Here is a 12,612-nt window from a genome sequence, read left to right as displayed (position 1 = left end):
AACGACGTCATGTCAAGCTTAGTTGAAATTGCAGAGCTTTCCTGTCTCTGTGTATGATTCATGCTGGGGTTTTGTTGGTGTTTTCAGGTGTTTCATAATGTATCTCCTACCCAAAGGAAAGGGCTGTACATAAATATTTTATTTTAAAATAAACCTACATATTAAATTTTTATTTTACTTCTCCTTTCCTGTTTTTTTATTATTTTTCTTTAACTTTGCATTGCTAAGTGTTTTCAGACATGCATATGGTGTAGTTTTTCTGTAACCTCCTCTCCTTCTTGAGAATGGCAGTAGTTGTATGCACACTTACAGAGGAAAGATTTGACATACAGTCATTACGGACAGTAAGTTTGCACTGTCTGAACTTAGTTACCTGGTCTCCCTAAGCTCCTTACATGGTTAATAGGGTGTTAGTGAACAGTTGGTCCTCTTTCTTGTCTCACATGTGTATGGCGTCTTTCACTATATCTGTGTAGATCTCCAGACTATGACAGATGCAGGATACTAAAACTGAACTGTTGATTTTCCATAGGCTCCTTGTCACACTCTGAATGTAGCAGTCCCAGCTTGATAACTCCTCCACAGTCACCTCTTAACTTGGAAACATCTTCCTTCGCCAGCAGCCAGTCTCAGAACTCGCTTTCTACGTTACCGAGGATTTCCATTAGCCCAGTATCTATTGGAGAACGTAGAAAAGATAGGTAAGGTCCCCATGTTATTTGCTTTTAATACAAATGTGTCTGAGGAAATTTTGTACGTTTGTTTATTGGGCTGAAGGAATGTGAACATTTAATTTAAATGACAAATAGTAGGTGCAGAGATGCACCTCAGGTCCTGTTACTTGATGTTTTTATTTTCTTCACAAAGTCTGTAAGAGATCTTTGTGTGGATTTTTTCTTCAAAACCAAAGAGTAGATTCCTCAGTTTAGAAAATTAAGGAATTTCATAAGGGTTTTATTTCTTCCATGTTAGATTAATGGCCACACTAAATGAGAGCAGTCTAAATTGGAATACACCCCTTCAGCTGAACTACCTCAGATGCTTGTTTATGATAGGCTTGTTCTGTACTCTGGAAGACTAAATAAAATGAAGACCTAGTAACATCTGATAGCTAAATATCAGGTGCCTTAGCACTGTAGAATGTGTGCTCTAACCACTGTGCCTTGATTCAATTTAGCCAGATAACATGAAAAATTGAGGGCATAGCTGTGCAAAAACATATCCACATGCACAGATGCAGTTTTACTGCTGTGACTGATCCTGTTGGCTGTATCTGGACCGCTGCTAGCAGTAGCATTAAGTGTATGTGTAGCTGCTTGCTGAATTTGAACCTGACATGATAGCTTTCTTAAAAACATGAGCTTTGTGTTTTAACAACTTTCTATATCTCATTATGAATATTTTCAAGATACGTTGCTTGCGGTATGTGTCTTGGACATCTGATTTCATTTTATCATGATCTGGCTAGACTGAATATATGAAAAAGTTTGCATGAATTCAAAGCATTGAACAGTAAGACACAAATCTGAATCAGGCTTTTATTTACAGTAAGGCAGCCGAATACCATTCTGGCAGTGTAAAGGAGCTATGATGTGTTGGAATAGATTACCTTTATGTGGACTTCAAGACCCCTTTGTATTGCTTGATTTATGTAAAAAGACTGACCATAAAAAATGTGAATAACAAAGTAATAACGATATTCTGTATTCTAAGTTTTCTGGTAGTAATAAAAGGTTATTCAGAAAATGTTATATGAAACTTTTGTCTCGTTTAAAGAATCGGTAAATAAGTTCTTTTAGTAACTCTAGAATGTATATTGTGTACAAAGGACAGTGTTACTTCAAAAGGGAATGTAAAGAGGTTTTTGTGAATTATCATTCTTTCTTCCTTCAGTGTGACTTTTGTACTACATGTACTCAATTTGTGTTCTCATATAAATGTTCCTCTAATTGTCACTTGCAAATTCAAGGTCAGAATTTCTTTTCTCTTTCACATGACTAATGATGTATAAAGTTCAGCTGAAAAAGCTATGGTTTTGACACCCCTATAACTTTATATCTCCAGCACAAGATACGTGTTCTGATCTCTGGGAAGTAACAATTTCTGTTATATTGATCAGATGATTGAAGTACCGTCAGGTTCCAGTCCCTTCACTTTTGCTGTGCATATGTATAAACTGTAGTCTGAATTGACTTTCTAAAAATAATATAATTCTACGTTTTGTTTGGTTTGTTTGTTTTTTAAAGCAAAACGAAAAACTAACAAACACAAACAGTTCTTAATTTAGGAAAGTAGCTAATTTAAGTCTATCCTAAGAAAATGTTTGAAGATGCCTAGATAGCATTTTAAATGGTTATTTGGTCTTATAATTCTTTCTGTTCCCCACAATATACAAGTAACTTGCTTGGCCTTTCCCCAGATAAAAATGATAATAATACAGATGGGAAAAAAAAAAATAATCAATGTTTCTGTTTGTTCTGTTGATTTTAATTTAAATGAAAATTAAAAGATCTGATCAATTAAGACTTTTTTCTAATCAGTGTTTAGTGATTCTGGCAGGCAGTCTGAATGTTATAGAAGAGTGCGCTTCACTTGATTTTAATAACACTGCTTATCAAGTAAGACACCTTTTTTATGTTATCATTCTCTTTTACTTTATTATTGATTCTCTACTACATGCATTGCTAGTTATCTTTCATTTTGTATTTACTAGAATTCTAAGATATGATCCTTCACAATTTATATGGATTTGATTCTTTCTTACTCCAATCCAAAACAAACATACAAAGCAAATTTAAAAATGCATGTGGTAGATGGAAAAGCAGAAAGGTACAATAAGTAAAGTTCAGAAAGATGTAATTTTAGTTTTTAATGAGGTAGATTGATAAATTTTGTGATATTAAGAAGCTTCGTATAACATCATGGTTTACGTGCTCATAATGAGTAAAAAAAAAAAAGAAAAGTTCATAAATTGCAGTTTTCTGGGAGTCAGCACAGTTTAGTTAAGATACGCTACATACAAAAAATGTGGGCTTCAGTTTAAGTTTGCTGGTAGTAAACCTACCTTACCTTCATTACATCGATAGACAAGCTCTGAGGGCAGTACCTCTAACAGTGATGTTGATGTTACAAGATTATTGGGTTCCAGAGTTCCATTCATATCAGCAGCCAGTTTTTATCTTTTATGCATGAATAAGCTGGCAAACTATTATGCCTCTGCTGCAGAAGGCTACCAAATAGTTACCTTCAAGGACTGTGGCAATAAGCATAATTTATGAAATGATGTCCTCTTCTCTCTGCCCCCAGCCCCAAATCCTACTCTCTCCAAAAACACCTTTCCGCAGCCTGGCTCACATTAGTAGCAGTGAGTGAAGTCCAGTTAACTCGTCTGGTCTCTGAACAGCACAATTAAAATAGCTTAAGCAGTTGGCACAATTTAGAGAATGTGTCTATGATATAATGAAGTGTTAGGAAAGAAAACATTCAGATTAATGCATGTTAAATGTAGTATAATGCTATTAAAATAAAAAATACACCACACCTGGTACCCAAGCTGTTTCACTCAGAATGAGCTCAACTGTTAGTATCTGGTGATGCCTTCTGCTGTGTAGACATTATTAAGTTCATAGTAATATGAACCAGCACTTTTTAGGAGGCTACTGTTTGTTTATACACACCACGAAGGGACCAGCCCTGTTAGTACAGGTGGATGCATCCTGACTGTGGGGGGAGGAAAGGGGAATGTATCAGGGTTTTCTTTTGTATAAGCCATTCGCTTGTTATACTTACTAGTGTCTTACTACTGTGTGTCTTTCTAAGTGTTCTTTTCTTCTCAAATCTTCTACGTCTTTCAGATATCTGTTCCGTAATAGATCTTTTCTGAGAATCCCTGTGGCTCCTAGGCCTAGGTTCTCATCACTAAGGAGTTTGAGGTTGGCCTGATATGAGGTTGTCCTTCTCGAGCAGTATTGCGCACTTTGTGCTATTTTACATGTTTGGATAATTGCCCTGAGGAGAATTTGCATGGTAATTGTAATGCTACCATGCAAACTGCTGTCTTAATGGCTTGAGTTTGCAACTGCTTAATTTTCATTACTAATTTATGTTTCCCTGCATAAAAATATGAAATCTGATATTTGTGCATTGTTGTCCTTTGGTTTACCACCACATTATTTATGATGTTTATTTTCACTGGCAATAAAGACTCCCAGCATTTATATTTGTAACATACCTTTCTGGAATATGGTTTGTAAATGACATATTATATACAGTGGTTCAATTACTTTTATATAATATGCATCTGGAAGCTTCTTTCCTACCAACTTCACCACCATACTATTTATAATTCATATTTACCATGTTTTAGAGCAGTCATGTACCTGGTATACGTTTACTTCTGCCACTGTACGTTGCATGGTGTTAAAGGAATGCATTTAAGACAGTTGACAGTACATTTTTTTTTAAAGTAACTGTTTAAACCTATTATATTATTACAGTTCAGACAGACATAAAGTATTGCATGTAACTTTGACATTGTGATGGTTCAAGTGCAATTTTGTCCAAATCAGTTTTAACTATCTCCTCTAAAAGGCCCTACATGGAAGAGCCGCGTCATGTTAAAGTGCAGAAGGGTTCTGAGCCACTAGGGATTTCCATTGTGAGCGGAGAAAATGGTGGAATATTTGTCTCTAAAGTAACAGGTGGGAGCATTGCCCATCAAGCTGGCCTTGAGTATGGTGATCAGTTACTAGAGGTAATTGTTTGCTTACTATTCCTATGGCTTAATGAATCAGTTCGTATGACTCGCCATAACTGCCTTCCCCAAAAGAGTATTTTGTGAAAGCTTGTGTGCTGTGAGATGCAGCAAAGGGTACTCTGTATTGTAATGTTCCAGTAATTGTGATTGTAGTGACTTTTTGTCAGGCTTTATCACAAAATAATGTCTTTTGATGGTAGATCTGCATTGCATCTTATATAGATATAATTAAAGTTTAAGCTAGCTAGTTTCAGTACTTAAAACAATATAGTCCCAACGCCATACTCTGCCTGATAACATGAGTCAATATGCGAGCAGCTGGCTTGTACCGAGTTTCATGCTGCTGTTGCTGTGCCATATTCTTACCTGAGATAACTGGTTTAAAAAATACTCAGGTAGGCTTTAGATTAGCTACAGTCGTGGTTTTTGCCTACAGTATCAGATAAACATGTGGAGGAGCATTGTGTAATGTACAGAGCTGCTTTGTAAATGTTAGATCTGTTCACGCTTGTGTATGTTAAAGCATCTTCTGTTGCACAGTGTGTGGATGATACTGCAATGGACCTGAATGGATCATGGATCTGAATTTAGCTTTAAATCCTGAATTTATTCAGATTGGTGATCTGAACCAACTTGTATTTAATCAGTGATATCAAATCATAACACAGCTCAGAATACATGTGTCTTTCAATAGTAAAAAGATTTTTAAACTCATGGTCAGGTTACCAAATACTTTAAAATTATGATGGAGTAAACCCTAGGAATCATTGTATAGCAGCATTTCCATCCTCCTATGTACCCCAGTGGAAATAAGTCAGCGTTTAGACATTAAACTAATTAGGAGACTGAAAGAATGATTTTGCTAGTTTCCATCTGAAAACTTGACATCCTGGTTTGTGCATTTTTTCTGTAGTTTAATGGAATAAATTTGAGAAATGCTACAGAGCAACAGGCTCGACTAATCATTGGACAGCAGTGCGACACCATTACTATTCTGGCTCAGTATAACCCACATATGTATCAGCTTGGCAATCATTCACGATCGAGGTAAGGCTGGCTAGACCTTGAAAAAACTACTCTCTGGTCCGTGCAGTTATTTAGCTAGTAGGTAACTTTTCTGTACGGGTAATGTATTTGCAAACATCAGCACATTTGTGCTGGTGAGAAGTGTGATTGCTTACAAAAGTAACGTGTGAATACATGCTCGTCAAAAAGAAAAGAAAAATGCTTGATGCACCTACTATATTTTCTTATTTGGGCATAATCTTAGATACATTAAACTAAAACCAAAGATGACTTATTCCTAGGATTATGAGATTCTAGTTCTTCAAATCAGTTTTAAATTTTTTTTTATAGTTAGAGTTTCCAAAAACTAATTAGAGAAGGCATGTGTCCTAGTGAAACTATCCATCCCATTTTGATGCATGATCATGCTTCAAAACTGAGCTTTATCTTTCTCTTAGACTTATGGTGACCATATGTTATTTGGCATGCTGTTTTGGTTTTTTTTCCTTACTTTATACTTGATTTACGGCCAAATTAAAAACTTTGTCTGTGTGGAAAATGATTGGCATTGGTGAAATACTAACCTACTGGTCTTTTATTCTTTTCTTTTCTTTTTTTTTTTTCCCCCCCCTTCCCTTTTAGTTCTCGCCTAGAACCTGTGAGTAATCATTCCACCCCTCAAGGCAGTGGGGCTGCAACACCTGACAATCATTCCGTAATCGATACTGTGAGTGAACAGGATGAAGGAACAATGACACCCCCATCCAAACAAACCACGCCAACTACAAGTCCCCGGAATTCCTTAAGGTAGAGAGTAATATTTTTTGCTTTAAGGAAAAAAAAATGGTCAGGGTGGGTGTGAAGGGTATTAAAAACCAAAGCGTACTTCTGTGAATACTGTGTCTGGTTGAAATAAGTCAGCAGACAAGTTAAGGGGACCCCAGGATAAAAGTACATGTTTTCAGACTGTTTTTGAAAGACGGGGCCTGCAAGGAGTGAAAAAAGTTTACTACAAGATTGGGTTAGTTAAGGTGGTCTGCAAGGAACATGATGTTTGTCTTATAAGACTGTATCTGCAGGTGACCTATTTGGAATAATAATTACATAAATATATATTCTTCAGATGGCTAGTTGATTGTATGTAATGCAAGTGTTTAAATTGAAGTACATGTGCTATTTCTCCCTGTCAAAAGGGGCCCTGTGGACACAAACAAAAGGACCCCTGAACCTAGAACTGTTGTTGTTAAAAAATCCCAAGTGGATCTTGGGATCCAGATATGTGGTGGAAACCTGTATGGAATATTTGTCTCAGATGTAGATGATGATAGCCCAGCAAAAGGACCTGATGGACTAGTCTTGGGTGACATGATACTTGAGGTAAGCTATTAAGAAAAGTCTGCAGCATACTGACAAAATATCTAGGATGGTATAAAGAGGGAGTTGTACAAAGAATCAGGCTGTCTCGCAATGGGAGATGTTCTGTGAATCTTGAGTTCCTGCCACAAAACCCGGGTAAGAGTGGTGAGAATGCATAACCTTCATTCTGGCTGCGACACACGAAGAGCTCGATGATGTGGACCTGGAGAACTACCACTGTTGAGAGCACACATTGCCCACAAATTTGAATGACTAATTTATGTCCACTTGGAATTACAAACACCTGCTCTCTTCATCTAAATAGGAAGCCTTGAATCCAATTGCTGTACAGAGGAGAAAGGCAAGGATATGAAAGATATTGCAAAACAGAGAACGATATTGGTCTTATCACTATGAAATTCTAATGAAAGTTTAGGGAAAGCTGTGCAATATGTCTTTGACTCTGCTTTCTATATCTGAAAGTAGAATATTTATCTACTTGGCAGGACTGTTAAGGTGATAAACACATATGCATTTATGAGCTTTTCAGATACAACTGAGCATTGAGACTGTCTGAGCACTGAGACTCTTCCATTACACCTCTAGTATCCAGATGGAGATTTTGCTTTGTAATTGTGTTTCTGACTTCCCTCAGACCACGTGCTTCCCCTGAAAATATTAAATTCTTTCCAGTGTGAATTTTATGATTCTCAGCTTACACTTTGAAAACTATTCAAAGTGCAGACTCTCTCTCACGGTGCCTGTCTGCTGTGTTCACTTGGGTATTTTGTTTTCCACCCCCGTGTCTCAATCTCCTGCTAGATGTCTTAAGGTGCAAACTGTACTAGAGTTAAGTGGCAAGATTTACTTGTATATAGAGCCTGCCGGTGAGAAAAACAAACTCATTTTGCATGTTTTTCATCTCACCTAATTCTATTGCCCGTTGAGATACAATTTCACACCTAAGGGTTTCTGTGTTTTGTGTTTTGCAGTATGGGTCAATTGATATGCGAAATAAAACAGCTGAGGAAGCTTATCTTGAAATGTTGAAGCCTGGAGAAAACATCAAAATAAAGACTCAATACAGAATAGAAGAGTTTAATAAGATAAAAGAGCTTCCTGGAGATGGATTCTATATCAGGTATTTGAGTGTGACTGGTAATGACAACATAAGGCTGTTAGGATAATATGCTGACCACCATGAGAGAGAGAGTACATCCGTTTTACCACATTTTTTAAATTCAAAATTTACTAATTTATCCCAGCTAGTCTCTGACAGTGAGTACACAGTCTGTAGCATAGTAAGTCTGCACGGTTTGCTGTAAACTTGTGCGCTCTTGAAATGTAGAGTGTGCCACTAATCTGTTAGCTCTTTTAAAAATAAGTATGCATGTTCTTCCCTTGAGTTGATGGAGATCAGTTGCAGAACCTATTTATGTCTTCCTTTTCAGAGCACTTTATGACCGTCTGGCAGAGGTGGAACAGGATTTAAGCTTTAAGAAGGATGACATTTTATATGTTGATGACACTCTACCACAGGGAAACTTTGGTTGCTGGATGGCTTGGCAGCTAGACGAGAATGCTCAAAAGCTGGAAAGAGGACAGATTCCAAGTAAATATATGTGAGTGACCTCAGTTACAGTCTTTATCTTATAGTCTTTAAAAGTCTGACTAGTGAGATGTGGTATAAAAGACTTGTTTGCTTCTATTCTTTCTGCAAGATACTAATTCTTAGACGTCTCATTTTAGGCATGGTGTATTTTAATAACATTGAATTAAATATATTGCTCTATCAAGTTGTTTTTAGTGCTACTAAATAGTAAACTAGAAATGGAAAGGATACATAGACCAGTGTTGTGATAGATAATTCAATACCAAAAGTGAGAGTAACCACAGCAAAAATATCCTTGAATCCAAGGTTATCACAGTCGTTCTTGGAAGCACCAGTGTTTTTAGTTATCTGTGGACAGCAATGTTGTTATAAGACTGTGTATCCACCACAATCTTGTAATGTTGGTAGAGCAGTTAAGAGGAGTATGCAGGAACTAAAATTTGTACATTGTTACTGAAATCACATTAGTTATCACTCAGTGATTAAAATATTTTTTTCGTTTTTAAGATGACTGGTTTTCTGGTTTCCTTTTCTTCTACCAGTCTTCTCTCCATGCCATAACTCAAAATTCATCCTGACAGTGGGACAATGGTACTAAGTGGAATGTGTGGAAGTACAATATATACATAGAGACCCATACACATCATTGATAGGCTTGTTACTGGAAGATCGATAGTAAAAACAACTACACTTTACATGTGTTATGTGGCCAAAATATTTGTGCTCATATAAAATAAAACTGTTATTTTGGATTGCTAATAAGTTATTTGTAAGGATGAGTGTAACATGCAGCTTCATAGAAAGAATGGGATCTTCACTTCTGTGCAAGGCTGACTTTACTGACAAGTAGGTGCGTACTGCTGCTTCTGCCTTGGAGGATTTCAGAGTGCTCACCTTCTGTGCCATGCTGCTATTTATATTATAAGAATCCTGAGGAAATGATGGTAGTTGCAAGGTTTTCAGATGCTTATTATTTGATCTATGTTAACATTTGCTTCTGATTAATTTTCTGTGATGAAGATACTGAGGCTAAGGCTTGAGATGAGCATTTCCAGTGTGTTCCAGAAGCAGCAGTGATATTGTTTGTCAAACAATTTAAAAAGATAAGTTTAAATACCAACCATTTAGTCTGTTTCATTATAGGATGGATCAGGAATTCTACAGGAGACACAGCATGTCTGAGGCTAAAGATGAAAACAGCTCATCTAAGACATTATCAGCAGCAGCACGGAGGTCATTCTTCAGAAGAAAGCATAAACACAAGCGAAGTGGTTCCAAAGATGGAAAGGATTTACTGGCTCTTGATACAATCAGTACAGACTCAATTCCTTTCTTGGATGGCAAGTACCTTTGATATACTTGGGAGGTGGTTGCCTTTCCTTCTCTTTCATTTTTAAACAGCTGCAGCATGACACAATGAATAATGTTGCTTTCTGGTTGGTCTCAATACAAATGGTGATCATGTGTCCCATCACGTACATTACTTTTAATAACAGGGGGTTTTTTGTATTAAATAACAAGCCAGAGTGTTTCAAATAAAATTTTTTGGTAGTTTATTCCTAGATCTATTAGCATTAATGTTTCATTTACAGAGGGAGATTGCTTTTTGATGCATGGTTTTGAATCTTCCTTTCAACTATTCAATTTCTGTCCAGGTCACTTAGTCTAGATAGAAATCCTGGGCACCACTCAAAAGTCTTCACTTCTATTTCTTCACTCCTCTGTAAAAATCATGTTGGTTACAATGCTTACTTCCTTGGAAGAGCTCAACAAACCAAACCAGAGAAACCAAATATCATGTCTTGTTTACATTTTAGGAAAAAATAGGAATGATTGGTTTTAAAGTTTGGGTAAGGGGGAGAAGCACTAAGTTCAATTAGAAAAACATCTATTTTAAGCTGTCAAGTGGAGAATATTGCAATAATGGCTAGTGAGCATTTTTTTGTACTTGTCAAGGCCCTCATCCCTTGCAAGGGAGTTGTTTTCATAATTACTGCTAGGGTGCTTCTGCTTATCTGAGGAATGCCAGGAAAATAATTCATACTTTTATAAGTAAATCTTCTGTGTGTGTAGATTCTGCAAGTCTGGCATATCAGCGTGTACAGAAAGTGGACTGTACCTCTCCTAGGCCTGTCCTTATTCTAGGACCTTTACTTGATGCTGTGAAAGACATGTTGGTCAAAGAATCCCCTGGAAAATTTTGCAGATGTCCTCTTGGTAAGTACACAAATATAACCAATTTATTCTTGCTTAGAGTACATGATAGTATCATCTATGTAAGTGACCTAAATGGTAGCACAGCCATGGGAAAAACCCAAGAATTTGCAGACGTTGTTTCATTAGCCTTGTTCTGTGCCTAAGGAATAGTAACGAAAGTGGATCTGTTCTGGTTCTATGAAACAGAGGTTATGAAAGCTTCCCAACAAGCCATTGAACGGGGTGTGAAGGATTGTCTGTTTATTGATTATAAACGGAGGAGTGGACATTTTGATGTGACAACTGTAGCTTCAATAAAAGAGATAACAGAAAAGGTGAGTCACTTATAATGCTGTAGGTCTTTGAACAATTTGCAATATACGGTCATACTATGTTGGGGGGTGGAAATTATGTTAGCAATGTCCTCCTTTAAGGCATTCAGAGAATTGTTCCCCAGGCTGCTGAGTAAAATAAAAGTTACCTCACTTTGGCATGTAACTGTTTAAAGATTATTTTATGCAAGCTCACCTTTGTAGAAACTAGGAATGTCCATATTCTTTTACAGTATTATTAAATAACGTTAGAAATTATTTTCTTAGATTCCATAGATTCCACCCTCTAACCCCCCCAGTGAGGATTTAGGTTTTTAACTATTCCATTTAATGCAGTCATATAGAACATAAACTTCATAATAATCCTGGAGACAGATGTTAATTAAAATCTGTACATTGCTTACAGTTTTCTGTCAAACCACACAGAAAGTCTTATTACTTTAACACTTGTGTTTGCTTATGACTGCTGAAGGAGGAAATGAATATGAATATTTAAATCTGGAAAAAATGTATTGCGTATATTTCAGTCTGAGTTTTCATTTCATTAGTTCTTCAAATACTTTTATTTCTATCAATGCATGCTCTTGGTACTATGAGTGGAATTTCTTGCAGTTTTTCATCTTCTATCTTTTGTTATAAATCCTCTGAGTACAAATTGCTCAGTAGCCCCAAAATGCTAAATGTGTAGGAAAATTCTGTTGGGTTGCTATGATTTAAGTAGGGGAAGAAATGGGGGATTTGCATGTGTGCTTCTGCTCTTTAACTGAATGAGTGTTTTGCATTTACATTTGATCTTAGGATTGTCATTGTCTGCTTGACATCGCTCCTCATGCCATCGAACGGCTCCACAGTGTTCATATCTACCCTATTGTAATTTTTATTCGCTACAAAAATGCTAAACAAATCAAGTAAGTCTGTGAGGGGTATAGTTCAGGGATGTTTATTTTAGCTTAAAATAAGCTTGTTACCTTTATTGTTTCTTTCATCCTAGTCACCTTAAATATCTTTAAAATGTGGAAATTAATCCTCATAAAAATTGCTGTGAGGTAAATGCTGTTAACTTCATTTTGGTTGCATGACAATTAAGTGAATCTTTCAAAGAAATCTAACAATGTAGACTAAACTGTATGTACTCCAGGAGGCACTCAGATCTTTCCTGCTCACCTTTGTATTAAACTGTAAGACAGATGTGGGTGAGATCCATTGAGGATTAAGTGGTGACCGTGACAAAGAGCTATTCTTCATCTTCTCAGCAGGGCCAAGTGTGTGATTGCAGTGCCAATTGATTCGTCACCTCAGCTTTCCCACCTCCATTCTCCAGTGAGAACAGCAAGGGAAGTCCCCTTTTGCTATGG

General features: G+C 36.6%; 1 protein-coding gene across 7 annotated transcripts in view; it reads left to right on the top strand.

Moving 5' to 3' along the window:
• DLG5 (discs large MAGUK scaffold protein 5) overlaps positions 1 to 12,612 on the top strand; it is a 139,657-nt gene that overhangs the window by 96,294 nt on the left and 30,751 nt on the right. For all 7 annotated transcript variants that reach the window (XR_012776166.1, XM_075505156.1, XM_075505154.1 and 4 more), the window contains 11 exons: positions 533 to 701; positions 4,591 to 4,753; positions 5,670 to 5,803; positions 6,404 to 6,568; positions 6,955 to 7,138; positions 8,110 to 8,258; positions 8,569 to 8,739; positions 9,873 to 10,069; positions 10,803 to 10,946; positions 11,133 to 11,260; positions 12,056 to 12,165. Coding sequence is in view for 6 of the 7 variants with exons in the window: in XM_075505156.1 (XP_075361271.1) it covers positions 533 to 701; positions 4,591 to 4,753; positions 5,670 to 5,803; positions 6,404 to 6,568; positions 6,955 to 7,138; positions 8,110 to 8,258; positions 8,569 to 8,739; positions 9,873 to 10,069; positions 10,803 to 10,946; positions 11,133 to 11,260; positions 12,056 to 12,165 (1,714 nt within the window). In the remaining variant the exon portion in view is untranslated. The remainder of the gene's footprint in view (positions 1 to 532; positions 702 to 4,590; positions 4,754 to 5,669; positions 5,804 to 6,403; positions 6,569 to 6,954; positions 7,139 to 8,109; positions 8,259 to 8,568; positions 8,740 to 9,872; positions 10,070 to 10,802; positions 10,947 to 11,132; positions 11,261 to 12,055; positions 12,166 to 12,612) is intronic.

This window comes from Mycteria americana, chromosome 6 (genome assembly GCF_035582795.1).
Source record: "Mycteria americana isolate JAX WOST 10 ecotype Jacksonville Zoo and Gardens chromosome 6, USCA_MyAme_1.0, whole genome shotgun sequence".
NCBI classification, from domain to species: domain Eukaryota; kingdom Metazoa; phylum Chordata; class Aves; order Ciconiiformes; family Ciconiidae; genus Mycteria; species Mycteria americana.
This window is presented reverse-complemented; position numbering and strand designations above follow the sequence as displayed.